General features: G+C 31.6%; 1 protein-coding gene across 4 annotated transcripts in view; it reads right to left on the bottom strand.

The window, feature by feature from the left end:
- Nucleotides 1–1,190: 1,190 nt before the first annotated feature.
- Nucleotides 1,191–19,174, bottom strand: part of LOC119638204 (G protein-coupled receptor kinase 2) — an 82,208-nt gene continuing 64,224 nt past the window's right edge. The window contains exons 3-13 of one of the 4 annotated variants that reach the window (XM_038034867.1): nucleotides 8,456–8,551; nucleotides 8,241–8,397; nucleotides 7,979–8,154; nucleotides 7,490–7,904; nucleotides 6,506–6,611; nucleotides 4,676–4,865; nucleotides 2,810–3,055; nucleotides 2,543–2,700; nucleotides 2,245–2,448; nucleotides 1,923–2,186; nucleotides 1,191–1,800 (exon numbers count right to left, since the gene is read on the bottom strand). In XM_038034867.1, coding sequence (XP_037890795.1) covers nucleotides 1,708–1,800; nucleotides 1,923–2,186; nucleotides 2,245–2,448; nucleotides 2,543–2,700; nucleotides 2,810–3,055; nucleotides 4,676–4,865; nucleotides 6,506–6,611; nucleotides 7,490–7,904; nucleotides 7,979–8,154; nucleotides 8,241–8,397; nucleotides 8,456–8,551 — 2,105 coding nt within the window. In that variant the 3' untranslated portion in view covers nucleotides 1,191–1,707. The remainder of the gene's footprint in view (nucleotides 1,801–1,922; nucleotides 2,187–2,244; nucleotides 2,449–2,542; nucleotides 2,701–2,809; nucleotides 3,056–4,675; nucleotides 4,866–6,505; nucleotides 6,612–7,489; nucleotides 7,905–7,978; nucleotides 8,155–8,240; nucleotides 8,398–8,455; nucleotides 8,552–19,174) is intronic. The other 3 variants (XM_038034868.1, XM_038034869.1, XM_038034870.1) reach the window with 3 other exon arrangements.

The raw sequence follows: 19,174 nt of genomic DNA, 5'->3' as shown, positions 1-19,174 counted from the left end.
TGACCCATATATATATATATATATATATACATATATTTTTATATATATATATTTGTCTAAAGTTTTGTGATCATTTTGAACAATTTAGCTGAATTTCAGATTTGACAAGAGGATTTTATCAAGAAGTAATTTAATATGCAATATAAGCTTGAAAGGGAATTTGACATCTTTACTTTAGGAATTGTTTTTTTTTTCTTTTTTTTTTTTTTTTGGTTATTTTATACAAATTCATGGATTAATTTAGTCGCTTTTTGAACTTTAATAATTGATGTAAGCGATAAACGATAAGTAAGAATTTAAGGTTAAGTTAGGTTTTATCCAGAGAAAGATGCAAATATCAAAGTGAAAAGCGATGGACAGACGAACAGAAAAACGGACAGAAATTGTTAAATCGATTTTTGCTATTTACGCTGATCAGGAATATATATATGTATACGTATACAAACTTTATGGAGTCTTCATTGCATATTTTTAGGCTTTGCATCTATTTATTTGCAAATCTCTCCGCGATGTGTATAAAATATGTTAGTTATACCCTTTGTACTTTAAGGTACGATATCAAGTTTTCTCTTTAAAAAGTTTTCAACACAATAACAAAAACAGTATTAATGTAATGTAAAAAAAAAAAAAAAAAAAAAAACAAAAAAAAAAACAAAAAATAATTATAAAAAAGGAAATTTGTGCGAGATTTTCAAAGGATTTTTTTGTATGCTTCAACAACAAATAGATTAGTTAAATATAATCGAAAATATCAAAAATATTTCAAATTTATTAATAAATAGACATAACTCGTTAAGTGAAAACATTGGAACACATGTTAAGGTTTTTTTTCTTTTACTTGTGCTTCTGTTTGTTCGAAAATATTTTTTTTCCAATATTTATGCAATTAATAATTAATTATCTTTTTAATCATTATTATTTGTTTGTTATTGTTATTTTTTTTTTTTTTTTTTTTTGTTTATCTTCTTCGTCTTCTTTCTTATTCTTATTAATTATAAAGTAACACATGCTTTAAAACGTGCTTTATTATAGTTTCACTTTTCTAATATAGTATATAGTATATAGTATAATTTATGCCTAATACGTATGTGTATGTGCTTTAGTTAAGTTTTTGTAGTTTTTGTATAGTTTTCTTTCTTATGAAGAAATTGTTTATAAAGAAAATAAAGTCTTTTTAATTTCATTAAAATTAAATATGATACATATGTAAAACGAAGAAATTATTTCAAAAAATTTACAAATAAAGCCAAGTTTATATAAAACACATGATGTGCGAAGGATCGCTTAAAACGATGCGCAAAGAATATATATATATATGTGGTATGAATATGACCAAAAAGCTTCCTTTTCGTGTTTGTTAGTTAATTAATTAATGTCCCTACAAGCTCGCTCGCTCACTCACCCTATAACCTAAACGCACTCACACAAAACACAAATACACATAAACGCCCGCACACACACATAAACACACACACATATACTCAATTTCTAGAAGAGATAGTTACATGCTTACTATGGAAAGGCTATTAGGATTTCTAATGCCCGGCTTATGTTAGGGTACGTATAAACTTCTAGACCTCTACTAAAGTAGTTTTAGTTTAACAGCTTTTTTTTTTTATAATCAGCATTATGAACTATTCACACATTAGATCAAAAAATATAATAATGACTGGTTTTGATCATTTTAGTTATGTTTTAATCATTTTATCAGCTTTCAACTGTGGTCGACGAAACACTATGACTAGCAGCTAATAAATGTTCAGGAATGGGTATCGGTTGCGTTCGTGCCGGTTGTTTTTTCTGTATAATGTTAAATTAAAAACCAAAAAAAAAAAACAAAAAAAAAAAGAAGAGGAAGAATAATAAAAAGAAGAAAATTTTCCTTAATGAAATTTCAATTTTCTTTTAGTTTTAAACTTTACCTTTCTTCTAAATGGAAAACAACCGGCCTTGTCGGGTATTGGCGCAGCATTCAACTGTAAATCTGGCGTGGGACTATCATCAACAGCAAATGTATTCAATTCTCTAAAGCAATCAGTTTCCATCATTTCATTTTGCCATGATATCGATACGGAACCGGTATTAAATTTCGTATAAAAATTTGAATCCGATTCATCGATATTCACCCCCTTTACCGTAGAGAATTGTTCAATATCCAAAACGTCTTTGGCATACACAGCATGAGGCTAAAACAATTAAGAATAATTTAGATAATAAATAGAAAGGTGTTTTTAAGTGATTTACATCGGGCATAAATGGTGGTTCGACCATGCCGGCTTCTAAGCGTTTCCAGTTAATGCAATTAAAGAATGGATGCAATTTAACTTCACGTGCTCCATAGCGGCCATTACGACACCCTAAACGCATTTTAATTGATTTAGCTAACAATTGTTGGCATAACGATCGTGCTTCATCAATGAATTTACTCGAATATTTTTCAGGATCCTCCTGCATAAGATTAGAGTAAAAAGATTTGAAGAAATAGAACGAGAGGATTAAACGAAAAGCATTTAAAAGAACGATGGAAATTGAAAAAATTTACTTTAACTCTCCTATCCACTTCTTCTCTTTTCACTTTCTCTTTACGCATACGGAATGGTGCCTGTCCTTCAATCATTTCATATAATAAACAACCAAAACTGAACCAATCCGGGGAAAATGAGTATTTTTCGTTATCAATCACTTCGGGAGCCATATAACCTTTAAAAGATTAAAATTTTCTATTAAAAAAAATGGCAAAACAATCAAAAAAGAAAAAGAAGCAAATCTCCTTCCCCTGCAATTTATAGAATTTATATGATGAACTTACCCACAGTTCCAACACGACCTCTAACCATTTCACCTTCAATTTCGACGGCTAAACCCAAATCAGAAATACGAACATGTCCATGATCATCAAGCAAAATATTCTCGGGCTTACAATCTCTATACACGATACCCTGTTGATGTAAATGCTCGAGACCGCAGACCACCTCTGCCGCATAGAAACGAGCCCGTTGCAATTCAAAGCCGGGATCACCACCCATATTATAAATATGAAATTTTAAGTCACCACCTATTGGAAAAACCAAAAACTTAAAATGAAAATCATGCTTGAAATCATGTGACGTAATTGGGATCATTGAGTGCATCTTTTACTTCGCCTATTTTTCAATCAACATTTATTGTTTTCCAAGGTTTTTTCACTTATCTCTGCAGCAAATAAATGAAAAACTCGAACCATAGATGAATGAATGCTGAAAAAATGGCTTCATGACAAAAAAAAAAAAAAGGGAGAAGCTCAATGGGTTCCATTCAATTCAGTCATATACGTAAGTTTTAATGCGAAATCAAAGGAAGGCAAGACAGACACATTAATTGAAAAACAAACTAAATGAAAAACAAAACAAGTGAAAAACAAAAAATGTGAAAAAGAATTTAATTAAAAAATCTTCTATAGCCATAGAAATCTCAATCAGTTGTATTAGTATAGGTAATCGAACAATCAATATTCGTTATATAAATATTTTGCTCAAGTGTGGACATGAGGCTTAATCAATATTCGCATCCGAATAGTATTTGTTCAATTTTAAGTTTTAAATCGATATCTTTTTAACTACTCGTACGACAGATAGATAGGTTTTGCCCTATTTTCATTTGATACCCACTAATGAAGGACGAAGATATTTTCGTTTTGCTTGCTCTAAAGCAATAGCAATAGCTTGAGAGAGCCTAGGGACTTTTTTGATTAGCATCAAATTTTGAATTGATATAAACTTGTCCCTCTGTCCATCCTTCTGTCTCCATAATATCGACAATACACATCCTCCTCCGCGGTTTCAAATATGGCAAATGCACTGGAAGGTGGGTCAGCATTGAAGATGAATAAGATCGACCAAAGAACATGCCCGCATTATAATATATGTTGAAAATGTCTCTGTTTTTAGACGCAAAAATATTTAATTTTTCCATCATCGCTCGTAAAGACAAAAATATTCACAAATGTTTTATGGATGATGCTAGAGTACATAAATAAAAATAGCCAACGCCAGCCCAATATTATGATATATCGAAATTAGTTTTTTTTTTTTTTCTATCCGCCTGAGTGGCCGAGTAGGCAAGAGTCGCGACTAGCAACTTAATAGTCGTGGGTTCAAACCTCAAGTGCGGTAGAGTTTTTAATAAAAGCCGAAAGCCCTAGATGCTAGCGCTTTTAAGACTTTAGTCTTAGAATTTATTCTGTGGCTAAATTTATAATAATAATAATAATAATAGTTTTTTTTCTTTTCTTTTCTTTTCGTTTTTTTTTTTTTTTTTTTTTTTTTTTTCGAGGAAGGTGTGGCGGGTAGAATAGATCTCAACGAGATTGATTATAAGTTTTATTGATTTAATTTTCTACTCCGCTGTAACCAGGTTTGAAAATAGACGACAAAATCTGAGTGAAATCTTCAAGATCGAGATCAAGAATAAAAAAATAATTTATAAAATCTTCGTTGCACATAAAAAATACTGTATCCTCCGATATTAAAAAAAAGAAAAAAAACAAAATATAGAAAAGTAAAATTATCTGAAAAAAATACGAAAATGTGTCAAATAAAAAAAAAATTTGCATAAAAATTACGAAGCGAAATGACTTTTGTGTAGAATGGAATATAGAAGGAAATAGAACGTTAACGGTGTATGTAGGTGCACTTACCATTCATAATAGTTAGTACCAAACATAGGGCATCTTTTGTTTCGTATGCATAAGCCAGGTTAACAACAAATCGCGAATTGATTTTTTGCAATATTTGCTTTTCCGTTAATACCATAGATTCGCCTTTACGTTTTTTGATACGTTTCTTCTCCAATTTCTTGCAAGCGTACATTTTACCAGTAGCACGTACCTGCAAAACACACATTAACAGGCAACTGTGAAATATGAAAAGCTATCTTTAGCTTAAGGCGAATTTACATTTTCATATATCTTCACATATCTTTCTCTTCTTCTTTTCTTCCTTTTTTTCTAAATCTCACTTAAAAGAAACGAACATATGCGTTTTGGGGAAAGAAAACTTTTTGCTTTTTTTTTTTTTTTTGATATTAAACTACAAATGTGTGCTTGTGTGTGTGTAAAATTGAAGCGAATCTTTAACGTTTATTACCACAAAAACTAATCTATATGTATGGGCAGGAGACAATAGAAAAAATGTATTCAAGTCGAAAAGTGGAATAAGAATGCAATGGACAGGAGAAATATAGGGTAGTTGTTAGTAGTCTGCAAGGCTTCGAAATACTGCAAAAACTGCCTTGACATGGACTCAAGACCAGCTTGATAGAAGACAAAACGAATTCCTAATCAGATATGAAATTAAATATCGCTTAACGCTTACTGAGGGCTATGCGAGTTTGGGCTCTCATCTCTATAGTTGGGCTGCTAAGTGGACTTCAAATCTTCGAATCTATATTCGACTGAAGATCATCTGAGTGCGAGAGACTTTATCAAAATGAAGAAGTCATTGGCTATAAAAGCTAAGCGTTTGGTTTCAACGCATTTTTGAAATATTAAAACTTAGAGTCGCGCTTATCTACACTTACTTATAGTAAAGTAAGTGTCCCTCGTATGTAGTTTACTGTGCATGGTAATATAAGTATTCTTTATACATAACAAGCTGTGTAAGCTGGATCAAAGTGACTCTTTTTGGAATGTTAAAGCAAAATTGCTTAGCCGATAACCTTAGACGCTCATGCTTCGAGACTTTAGTCTTCGATTTTTCTTTCTGATAATAATATAATATATATCCAATATATTTGTCAATATCTCATTCACTCTTCACTTATCAAGCAACTATCGTAAAACGGTAATTTTAACCCCAAAAGCTTATATATATATATACGTGTGAAGTGCCTTTAATAGCTTTTGTTTCTATGACTGGCTGATGAAATTTACTTACAGTAGAACTTCATTTTTGCACATATTAAAGAAGTTAAAGAGAGTTTTTTTGACTTTGCAAATTGACATATCGCAATTCAACTGACAGGAATGAATATAAATGATGGGTTGTGAGCTTTGTTTGTTTAATACGTTTCTCAAGAGTTGTATATGCTAACCAAGCAAAAAAAAAAGAAAAAATAATTATAATTTCGTAAGAAAAATTATAAAACTTATCCATTGATGGATTGAAAATAAATATTTAACAAAACGCCGCAAGTGCTAAAGATCTGCTTGGTCAGTTGTTAAGAAAAAGATTTTTTTTTTCTTTTTTTTTTATATAAAATGTAAGGAATGCCTTGGAATTTAACATTTCCCTTAAACATAGAAGTTAGTTTTTTTTTTTTTTTTTCAATTATCTGTAACAGTATCTGTCATATCAATGCTGTGTGATAAATGATCCGGAATAAAAATGGCAAAGTGCATGATGTGCACTTGAATAGAGATAGTAGATGTAAGCAAATGTATGCATCTATGAATTTATTTAGAACAAGTGGCGAATAAAATCAAATGGTTTTTTGCTAAAAAAAAAAAAAAAAAAAAAAACGAACTTACCTGACAAGCACAGACTTCACCGAAACCACCTTTGCCTAACACTCGATACATGCGAAATGTTTTATAGGTAATGGGTTGTGATTCGAGCCATTTCCATTGAAGATAACTGCATAGAGAAACATAAAATAAATAAATTAAACAAAAAAAAAAAAACAAAAAATGGGAAAACAAAGCATAAAATGAATAAAAAATGAATAAAAAATTTGAAAAAGTCATAGAAAACATTTATAAAAATGTACTATACTCGAATTTGATTAAATTTTCTATACTTTTTTTTTCAAAATTTTGAATGTCACAAAATACAAACAATTCAGTTATAATTTTCCAATAAAATCCTCCGTTGATTAGTAAGTTGATTTTGAGAGAATTTTTTTTTGAAAAAAATGAATTAAATTTTACAAAAGTTACAAAAAAAAAAAATAAAAAAATTAAAGAAAATATGGAAATTCTGGAAACTCTGTAATATTTAAATTGGTAGATATGGTCGACTTTCTTTTATTTTCCTGCAATTACTACAGAATCGTTCATATAACATACGCTCGATCTGTTAAAGTCAACAAACTCATTTTTTTTTTTTTTTTTTTTTTTGCTCTTGAGAACAGAGATGTTCTCAGTTTATATTGTAATAAGGATATATCTTCCAACCGATAACGTCCATTTTCAATACTAACCTGCGTGGCAGAGTTTCCAATATATTTACTAGATTTGAAACCGAAATCTTTTAATTTTTTTTGCGATCAGAACAATGTTTAACATGCGCACAGACAGACAGATATACGTTCAGAATTTGATGCTAATCAAAAATGTATACATTTTGAGTAGAATCGCTTTAGTTGCATAATAAAAAGCAAATCATAATTAAAAACAAAACCCTTAAGTGTATATAAAAGTTAGCGAAATGAATGAATTGCAGTTATAAGGCAACAATGATTTTATCTAATAATAAATAATTTCCAAAAAATTTTAAATAGATATTCTGCTTACCGATGGAAGTACATTGAGTTTTCAAATTCGCGAAAGGGTTCGCCAGCTAAAAATGCTTTAACTGCGTTAACGCAAGGCTCGAAGAGTTCTTTACTGCCGCTATTGATTTTATCACGTACGCGAGCTATGAGATCATCGTTTAGCACATCCAAGACTAGTTCATCACTAGGCAAATTCTTGGAATTACCATTTAATTTTGTCAATGAAGGACTGTCAAGACCGTTGTTTCCAGCAGCATCGTCGCCACCACCGCCACCACCACCACCACCACCACCACCGCCATCGTTATAAACTATTTCATTGCAATCAACAATACTGTTATTGTGTTCATCTCCATTGTGATGTCGATAGAGTTTATGTTTTGTAGGATGAACAGTTATTGCATTGGCGGTGGTATTGTTACAATTTTCAGTCTCTACGGGCGGTAGAAAAACATACTATTAATTATAGTTTCGGGCAATGCGCAATAACGTCTCATTTAGCATTTACCATTGTTCCCTACATTTGATGCGGCCGATGATGAATGGCCGCCGTTGTTATGTGATTCTACATGTAAGGGGGGTGCCGCCTCCAAACCTAAAAATCTACGTCCAATATCATGAGCTATAGCAATGCGATGCTCGTCATATTCCACTTCATACCTGGAAATGTATAAAAAAATAATTCTATTTATGAATGAATGAATATAAGCTATGAATCATGAATCGAATTGTTTCGGGCAAGCCGTCGAGTTTGCCGCCAGTCAGCCTACCTGTGCACTTGTTCCACAAACGATATATAACGAAAATATAATGGTCTTTTACTCTCACAAAATTGGCGAAATAATTCTCGGCCAATGGGCTGTTGATCTATCACATAAGCATAGCTTATATCTATACGCGTAAAAGATAATGAACACGAGAGACGATCTTAAATTATGTAAATTATGTATGAAAGGTTAAAATGAAATTTGAAAAAATCGCTTACCTAATTTGTCTTTCAAATGCAAACATTGAGATATGTGTGGAAATTGTAGAATTTTGCGCCATTTTTTACTTTTTCCTTTATTGCTGTCAGAACCACCTAAAAATATATATATGTGAAATAACACAAAAAAAAAAAAACAAACAGAATTAGTTAAATGAAATTTTTAATAAAAACAAAAAATTGACAGAATTTAAATTATAATGAATGAAAATTCTTGTTCTATATAATAAAGATAAACCTACACTGAAACCCACTGTGGAATCGTTTTAAAAATATTCTCCTTAGTTTTTTTTTTTTTTGATAGCTCGGTACAAATGAATTTCAAAATTATTTCTAACAAGAGTAGATATTATTCTCCTTCATTTAGAAACCTTAGAGACATCGTGTGCACGTCTGCTATTATTATAAGGCGCGCCTTACGAAGTTCATATTTACATATTTCGAGAGATTTGTAAATTTTTATATAGAAAATATCTCTTCATTAGTTAGTCAAAGTATTGCCCATCGCTATGTACACATTTTTCCCAAAGGGGTCTGACAGTTTGAGGTTTCTACACCTTGAAAAATCTTCTTCAAAGACAAAGCCATCGCTCCAATGCTCGGATTATTTTCTGTTAACATAGTTTTTAATAATTTTTTTTAAGACTTAATTTTTTTTTTAATTTAAATTTAATTCAATACTTTTAATAACAATAAATTAAATTGTTTGAAAAATCCCTCTACATTGTTAAATATTTTTGACTTAAGTAATATAATATGTTTTCAGTTGCGTTTAAATCGCTTGCGCAATTTGCTTTTTCTACAAAGAAAAGAAATCAAGCATCTGAGGAGCGATATGACTCTATCGTAAATATAGTATTTATGTGACTCTCAATTATCTCAGACGGTATAAACCGTACTCTTTCATTCTTTTTCCCAATATTAGGTTAATGCGAAAATTATGGAATCTTTCTTTATAGTTGGTATAAGACTTGTCGCCCCCTAATAACGTTAATGATGATGACGGTTCTAAACTAGCAAGTGTATTATAGTGGGTCGGCATATAATAGGTCATCAATAAATAACTTGCACTGCATCACGACACAACTACAAGACGGACAGGCGGACAGACAAGCTTAGATCGATTCAAAATAACTTTCGATGGGTCCATTTTCAAGGTGTTCTAGATGCCACATACATGAGTAGAAAGTTAATATAACCTCCTCGTAACGCAAATGGTGTATGATGTAAACAAAAATTGTACACATTTTTAAAGTTGCTTTAAAAACGATCGGAGGAGAGGTGTTAAAAATTTACATGGCATAACAATTTGTGATTGTATCATGTTTTTTATACAATTAAACTTAAAGACACTATAACACTATAATTTATATATGTTATCAGTTTTTAGAAAAGATTTATCAGCGACAAATCCGCATGTAAACATGTGCACATAAGTGTACATACAAACGATATAAATGTATTCATGTGCCCCCAACGTTGAACTTAATGTCAATTGTTTAAAAACATTATTTCGAGCAAGTAAGAAAACAAAGTTTAACATTTAATCCTGGTAAACAGTAGTATTTGCGTATAAGGTAACGGTAACAGTTGCTGTAGTTGCAATAGTTGTATCGCTTGTCACTTAAGCGGTTTAAGCACAGACACCGCATATGCTGCAACTTGAAACTTGATAAAATAATAAATACGCGACACACACACACACACACACACATACATACACACAGACAAAGTGAATTGGACAGTATCTCGCTGGTCAAAAGATATATATATTTTATAAATTTATTTTATTTATGTTGGACGTACTTTTGTGGTCTAATTAAGCTTCCATTTAAACTTGTGCAATCGAAATGGCTGACACATATATGTATATATGTATAAAGTAATCGTTAATTTTTTTTTTTTTTTCATTTGCATCTTTTCAGATTTTTCAAAATCTAATTACTATAAACGGTCGAGAAATGAAAACTTTGCACAATCTTCGATCTTTGCTTATTACTGTTATGTTATTTAATTATGGCAAGTTAGTATAAATTTTCAAATTAAAAAGGCATAAATTAAAGTAATAAAGTAAGCAAAGTTTTTTCATTCAATTGCATATATATATACACTTAACTAAAATTAATTTCATATATATTCGGAAAAAACTTGTAATTTGTACAACTCCTAGGTTTGCATCCATATAAGCTAATCGAGAAATCTTTTATTGTATAAAGTATAGTTTGCGGCATGAGAGAGAACAAAGCCTTCTAACCCCTTCATTGAGCCATATCCCGAAAAAAGAAAGATCATTCATCAACCGTCTACCATCCAAGCAGAACAGGTTTTAATAAGTTTCGCTAGTTATAGGACCATCTCGTACATTCATTTAAGATGAACACATTCTAGAAACATGGAAGTTCTTACAATTCATTGTCTATAATGACGTAATGCACTTGATAGAAAAATAGAAACCGTTATTGGAAAAGGAAAGGAAATCCTTAAGACAATTATCTAAATAGAGATTTCACAAATTGGCTTTTTTAATATAGAGGACGTGTTTTACGTAAAGGCTAAGTTTGAAATTGATATGCAGGTGAGGTAGGTAGCAAGTGAGGTAGGTAGTCGACGAAGTAGATAGCAGATAAGCTAGGTAGCAGGTAAACTAGGCAGCAGGTAAGAATGGTATCAAATAAGTTGGGTAGCAGGTGAAGTACGTAACAGGTAAGGTAGGTAGCAGGCGAGGTAGCTAGCACGTAAGCTAGGTAGCAGTTAAGGTAGGTAGCAGACGAGGTAGGTAGCAGGTAAGCTAAGTAGCAGTTAAGGTAGGTAGCTGGTAAGGTAGGTAGCAAGTAAGGTAGGCAACAGGTAAGATAGGTAGCAAATAAGTTGGGTAGCAGATGAAGTACGTAACATGTAAGGAAGGTAGCAGGTAAGCTAGGTAGCAGGAGAGGTAGGTAGCAAGCGAGGTAGGTACCAGTTAAGGTAGGCAGCAGGTAAGAAATATAGCAAATAAGTTGGGTAGCAGGTGAAGTACGTAAGCAGGTAAGCTAGGTAGCAGGAGAGGTATTTAGTAGGTGAGATAGGTAGCAGGTAAGGTTGGTAGCAGATAAAGTCATTTCAAAAATCCTGGTAAATCCAGGTAAATAAATCCTGATAAAGTAAAAAGTCATGGAAATGGTAAACGTAGAAAATCAGACATTTTTAAACATAAATGTTTTATAGGAAAACCGTTTAGCCATTTCACCGGGCGCGACAAGCACATTGTACAAAATTTTAATTAAAGTTAAAATGTAAGTACACCGACCTTTTGTAATTTCATGCTTGTGAAAGAGGAACAACTGTGAAGTAGTAAAAGAAACGAAAAAAATCACAAGAGTAATCACTAATAAGAAACACTTAAGGGATAATTATGCAGCCATGAAATTGCCTTTTGTCGTGGAAGCACTTAAAAAATCTGTGTATTTGCGTTACATGTAAACTGCAAGAGTAAAGTACTGTATAAGGCATGTATTTTTATTAGGCTCTTACATATTTGTATGCAAATTATTAGCAACAATTACATACATTGTCCAAACGAAAAGAGATCACAGCTTGATACCTAAAAGAAACTAAATTAAAAAAACACATAACTTTTGGCACGAGAGGTGACGCGACACTTTAAAATGAAAACAATATTGCAATATATAAATGACAGCGTGTAGGCTCAACATTTGTACACAATCCAGCTAAAAAGGTGTGTAGGTAGGTTTTCTTGTATAAATTTGAGTTTTTGGTTTTTTCTTTCTTTCTTTGAGAATCATAACATACCCACATAAATATGAGAACGCAGAGAATTTTATTTCTTAAGTGACTTAAGCCAATTCGTTTTTGGAAGAGTTCACCTAAGCAATGTCAATAAGATGACAATAATTGATTACCCGTTACGGTATAAAATGAAGAGATTAGATAGAGAAATAATGTTTATAAAAATCATTAATTGTTTTCTTTCAACTATTATTTATTATGCAATTATATTGTATTCAATTTTAATGTTCATTATCAGAGATAATTAAATGAAGATAATATACTTCATTCTTCCATCTTTTACCTTTGAAACATTTTCACAGTGTCTTCATATGGCTTGAAGGGAACAATAGGGGTCCTGATGGCAATATTTATTTATTCTTTTTTTTTGCTGCATACGAGAGAGAAACAGAAAGACCAGAGATACCAGCACAATAAAAACGCTATCGTGAAAGTAAAGTTAAAATTTTGCAAGAATAGCTTGCACGGCATGATCCCTACGAGCGAAAGATAACTGAAAAATTTCCCCTAGTGAAACAGCTATCAAATGATCTCTCTATGCTCTTATATTCCCGAGATTTATACGCACTTTCTCCCGCCCTAAATGTGACAATGATGCGAGCAGTAAGTAATGACATGAAAAATCGCTTAAATTGAAAAAAAATATGAGATCCTTATAATCCTGCTTATCGAATATCGTATGTCATATAAGCTTAACTATTGTCAGATTCTACAGTCGATTTAGCACTGTCCGTCCGTCTGCACATTTTTGATCCATACAGCAAGAAAATTGAAAATGTATAGTTGGTTGATAGCCTTGGATCCCGCTCAAGAAAGAAAATGAGAACGCATAGCTAGCAAGTACCCTCACGAATGCACAGCTTACAAATATACAATGTATCAATGTATGATATTTTGATTTAAAAACTTATACTAGGCAGTGGTTTCTAATAAGTTGGTGCATCCATTGCTTAACCCTTGGCCAACAGAATTAACAAGGTACAACTATATTTTTGTCCCATTGCAAAGGAGTAAGCGGATTAAGTGCGACACCAAATGTTTCCTAAACAAAACAAAATTGCTAGTATAAGGGCAGAAAAATATCGGAAACGATTTGCTTCGCTTTATCCTTAAGATAAATTTGCCAATTCACTGCATTCAACGTTGGTTGATTACACCTATATATATATATATATATATAGTTCAGAATTCTTAAATTGGACATAAAGGGTGTCTATCCATCACTTGATGTCGAACATAAATTTAAAATTCATTCATTAACTCAATTAGTAATGATTTTTATTAGGTCTTTTGTAATAAAAATTTGTTCATCATGCGGCGACATTTAACGAAGCTGAAGATTCGCTAGAAATAATTTTCTCTTTTGTTCTTTACACTTAACTCAGATGTTAAAGTCATTTATTACTTCCTATTCATATAAGATAATGCGTGTTTATGTCAATTGAAAGCCCTCATAAATATCATTTTATGCAGTGAACAATTAACACTCCTTTCGATGCTCGCCTACATATACCGGGACACACTTCCGTATATGCATAATATGTAATGCGGAAAAATGAGTAAATAATACATAAAAACTTTATTGTCACTTTGCCTTACCAACATGTCATCAGTACTTGTCCCCGTTTTTTTTTTTTTTTCTTTATTTCATTCTTTCTTCTCTACTGTCAATCTGCGTTCAAGTAGCGGTTTTTCTACCCATCGCCGAAGAATGATGGTATGTCGCTTTTATCAAATCTATTCGCAACATCCGGAAGTAGGGTTCCGAGATCCTATGCAGCATATGCAAGGAACAAATTCTGAATTCATGTTATGGGATTGTTTTTGTCTGTTTGTCCATCTCTGATGGGTCAACATTCTCCGGATTTTGAATGAATATATCGGTTTTCAATTTGGCCACATATTTTGGAAGCATATTGCACATGGCTTGGTCGGTCAAGGGGCACGACCAGAGTACAATGTAAACTAGGAGCCGACTTGTTTTAAAAAAATCGATGATCCAAAAGTACCAGGCACGCCCAACCAATGTTATTATGGAGTATGAAAATTTCATGGAATTCTCTTGAGATACAGTTGCTGAAGGTATAGAAGATTCGGTCACAACCAAATATAAATTTTTTCATTGCTATTTTTCTTTTTCGTCTTTTTATTCGGCTTTCCTTCTTTTTTTTTTTTTTTTTTTTTGTTAAAGCTGACTGGTCTTTTTCCTCTCTAGGCAGCAAGTCCTTTAGAGAATTTTTTTTTTTTTTTTTTTTTATTTATTGATTTTTAAGCCTTATCTTTAAATCTTACATTTTCTGCATAAAGTGCTCTCTTTCTGCAGTTACTTGAAGTGTTCCATAGTAGCTTTTAAGGCTTAGAGTTATATCAATTTTAATATTCTACTTGCCATATTCATATATAGTCACGTTCGTCTATCCCTCCATTTATTTGATTATAGTTCGCATTATTTCCCAAATTTTCTATTATCCGGACAAGAAATTACCACAAGCGCACATGCAAGTGAGAACGTGTGCGAATTTTAGTTAGAAACTTACGTTAAGTCTAAAATGTTGTAAAAATGTCTAATGTTAAGCAGCAGATTAAGCAGTACACTGCGACAAGTTGAAAGATCAGAACTATCGCAATGTAATCTTTAAGGGAAGTAAACGAAAACGAGTCGACGATTCTTGTGACTAAAATTTTGGTTGCAATTTTCTCTAACAATTTAACAATCGATTTTTATTCATTCTATCAATCATCAGCATTCAAATGACTTTAAATGTGAAATGTGGCGAGAGAAGAGGGTGGAATGACAGCATGAGCACAGCAATTCTCAAAGGGTTAGCACGCTTTTGGTCGAAAAGTCGACAAGCTTGCAAGAGCATTATTTCAAAATTTTAGATGAAATTCTTGATCGAACCTTGAACTAAAAGAGAAGAAGACGAGTAACTAACTATGAATATGTGAAGATATATTTTTATTTTACATATTTCTTCTTCTTCTTATGTGTTTATTTATTTTTATTTTTTTTTTATATTATTCTTAAGGAAGCCATATCTTTCATGACTTTTATGCGCTCTCCAAGGTGTGTCAGCAAATATTTTCCATTATAATTATTGACATTTAAAAAAGTATCTTATCATGTGTGTGCTGCAAGGGATTTTAATGTTTGCGCAAAATTGGATTTTTAATAATTGATGTGTGTAAGTCAGTCAGTCAGTCAGTCAGTCATTGTAGAAATATTTTTACATAAGTTTGAAAAATTAAAACAAAAAAAAAAATAGATGAATATGAGCAAAGATAATATCATTAAACATAAAAACAATGGATTGTAATGAATAATCAATAAGAGATTACGTATAATGGGAAATATACACAATCACTTATTAATTAAAGAGCTTGTCGTAAGCAACAATTAATAAATGAATAAATTGTGTTCAAATTAATTAATATTTTTTTTGGTTTTTACAGTATTTTGTAGGCGATTTTTCCGGACAAATTTTATTTCAGAAAGTTTTTAACTAAGTGAAGTAACACCCTAACACCATGGAAAGCTGATGGAATTGTGAAGAAGGAAGTTTTCTAAAAATTCAAGTACAACTATTCAAATATCTGTTAGGCCCCTACCAGATACGCCTTTACTAATTCTGATTTCAAAATTGAGCAAAAGTTTTCACGCTCGAATCTCTTTGCTAGAAATCCTTACCAAGAGTAACGGCCGAGTATATCGTAATAGAGGCTTAAGATGGTCGCAGAATGATGAAGAGCACTTAGTATACTTTCGGAACAGTGGGACGTCAACGCCAAATTCTCTCGACAATAACAGTGTAAGCAATTCATTTTACACAACTTCCAAATCCCGAAACGATGGAGTATTCACCGCATAGATGGGACTCGGAATTGGCAAAAGAAAAGGTGACTAGAAGAGAAGCGTTTCTTTCATAGCCACCATCGAAGTTTGATGATGTGTTCATATATCGCGCGACCATCGTCTGAACGTACTTATGAGCAGTTACGAGCGCCTGACCCCAAAAATTAATTATAGTTGACACATCGTCACAGCTGTACTAAGTGCTATAGCATATATGGTAGACATGCACTTCCTAGGCTGCTAAGTCCCTCTATTTCTCTTTCTCAGTTTCTTTCTCCCTCCCCATCACCGAAAGTAAAGTATACTCTTCAGAGTGAAAGATCGGAAAAGGTTGTATAAAGTGTGTATATATCTAATTATCTAATCAAATTTTGGTTACTATAGAATGGGCCAAATCGGTTATAAGCAATAACGCTCCTGGTATAGCGTAAGTTAAGAAAACGGTTGCTTACAAAAGCGAAAAAAAAAAAAAATTTTTTTTACTTTTTTCTCTACTTATGAAAAATTTTTATTTCACGATATCAAAATAAGGAAAATCGAAATCCCCTACTCAATATTATAGACTATTAAAATTTCATTCTTTTTTTTTTCGCCCGAATACAAGTGATGAATATAGTAGATACAGTCACCGCCGAATATATTTCCCTCACTTATTATATGTAATTTATACTTAAGTAAACCGAATTGAAGGAAATCACGTTTCATAAAGGATTTCTTCATAGCTGACTTATATTAAGATTATTCCCAGCATTGGACTGCCATTTAACAATGCTTGGCGCAGAGTGCATGTCTACTGAATGAAGTAAAAAAAAAAAGAAGCATACTTTAAAATTAAAAAAAAAAAAAAAAAAATTTATATCGATGTGAATGCACATAAATTAAAGCACAAAAATAAACTAAATAAAAACAACTGCGCAACTTACAGACTTTGTAATATGTAGAAAAATTAACTGAAATTTTTACGGTATCTAATAAAAATTTTCAGAGCAGAAAAACTAAAACGATTGTTGTTGGTGCAGTCCATTAAAAAAAAACGTAAAATAATAACAAAAAAGTCAAAAAAAAAAAAAACAAGAGGAATAGTGGCAATAACTAAATTACCATTAGCAACAAATAAATGCAACAATTTCACTTTGATCGTTAAAATGAAAAAGAAAATATGTTTTTAAGTGCGAAATATGATGAAAAGTAAAAATTAGCGAACCATACTCTTGTAAATGCTCTATGCAAGTGTTCATATAAAAGACTAGTCAAAAAAAAAAAAAAAGAAGAAGAAGAATAAACAAATAAATAAATAAATGATAGAGATACATACATTTTACGATTTTGAATGACTAAGATGGATGCTTATGATTATATCAACAATAAAATGTACAGTAATCGCTTCAAAAACATTGTAATAAAAATGTTTGCACAAGCAACGTACAGCAATAATATTTTAGTTATCGACTGATTCCTTATCGGATAATATAATAGCAAAAATTTTATTGAACTAATCTTTGATATCTTTATTATCAAATATGTAAATACGGTTTAAGAACTCCATAAAGAATTGAGAGCAAAACAAAAAAGAAGAAAGTAAGTAAGTGGCGTTCGCCACAAGCACACTTTGTTCACTTGCACTGTAATACGGTCATCGTGATATCTTTTTTTTTTTTTGGTTTCCTTTCTAGGTATTAAAAATATTTATTTTAAAATTTAGAGAGAGAGAGAGCTTGAAAGTTGGATAATAAGGCGCAGAAGTCATATGCGATGGAGCATACTTGATCGTAGTGACGATTGCTCAGTCACAACATCTACTGGGCTTTCCTCACTATTTCTCATATTTAATTTTATTTATTTGTTCATTTGTCAAATAACTATAAAGTCATAGACAGACGTACTACCCCGTTACATAGACAGATAGATACATTTCATGTGCAGTAGGTGAGTACATAAGTCAGCCAGATGGGGCGCTTATGGAAACATCTTACTCCTTCGAGTCCGCAATCATCAATTTCTGCCGAACAGGAGAAGACAGTTCGGCTGATACCTGAGACGGAAAAGGCTTCTGTTCTTTCTAACGAACTGCGGTCGTTCAATTAAAAGGCTTAGGGATCAAGATTGAATGCTTTTGTAGAGGTACATAAGCAACAAGAATTTTAGGTACTTTAGGGAAAGAAGGATTTTAAGAAAGCATGAACGAAGTAGGAGATGCTCTCTCTAAGTTTTACGTTATAAACAAACGTAAGAGTAAGTTCTGGAGGAGTGTTGTAGACTATCTCTTCTGTTTCTTAAGTATTTAGTGAATTCTTGCTTTAAACTCACTGCCGACCACTGCCGCTGATTCCTGAAAGTATTTATTTTATTGAAAATATATTTCGTTCGTCCTTGGCCCATAAAATACGTCAGGTATGCGAAATTTCATCAAAATATTTCCAAACCTGTAAGTTGAACAATAAAGCACGTGAAAGACGACAGACGGACAAACAATCTTAGATCAATTTAAAAGTTGAATCTACTACCAGTTCTTGTGGTCATTGTATAAATTCGGATAAACTTAATTCACCCTGTTTTACATAGGGTGAAGGGTGTAAAAATATTAGTCTCTATAAAGACTAAAGAAAAAAGACAATAGAAAATAATAGCTTTTCTGAAAAAAAGATTAGAAAAAAAAAAAAAAAAGAATGAATTTTCAATTAAAATTTTTCGCGTGCCTGCCTTTATTCATCATACCAGGGTACCGCTGAGATCGCATGCAAAATAATGAAAGTTAAATTAAAAAAATTGATTTTATCTTAGTTTTTTCATTTTGAATTTTTTTTTTTTTTATATATTTTATATGCATACGTTTAAGACGATCTAGGTTAGTTAGTTTTTTCATTTAACTTGGCTTAAACGGTCAAATTTTCCAACCATTAAAGCATACTAAGAAGAAGACATTTAGACATTCTTTAAAGACAAAATTATCTTTTTTGATTTTATGATAATTACCTTTAAATTATGTGTATATGTATGTATGTAATAATTTTGAATATAATAACATTCATTTAGTTAAGTATTGACGTTATTATGTCTAAATTTGCTAATTGCAGTTTATT

This window comes from Glossina fuscipes, unplaced genomic scaffold, assembly GCF_014805625.2.
Source record: "Glossina fuscipes isolate IAEA_lab_2018 unplaced genomic scaffold, Yale_Gfus_2 85, whole genome shotgun sequence".
Classification (NCBI taxonomy): domain Eukaryota; kingdom Metazoa; phylum Arthropoda; class Insecta; order Diptera; family Glossinidae; genus Glossina; species Glossina fuscipes.
This window is presented reverse-complemented; position numbering and strand designations above follow the sequence as displayed.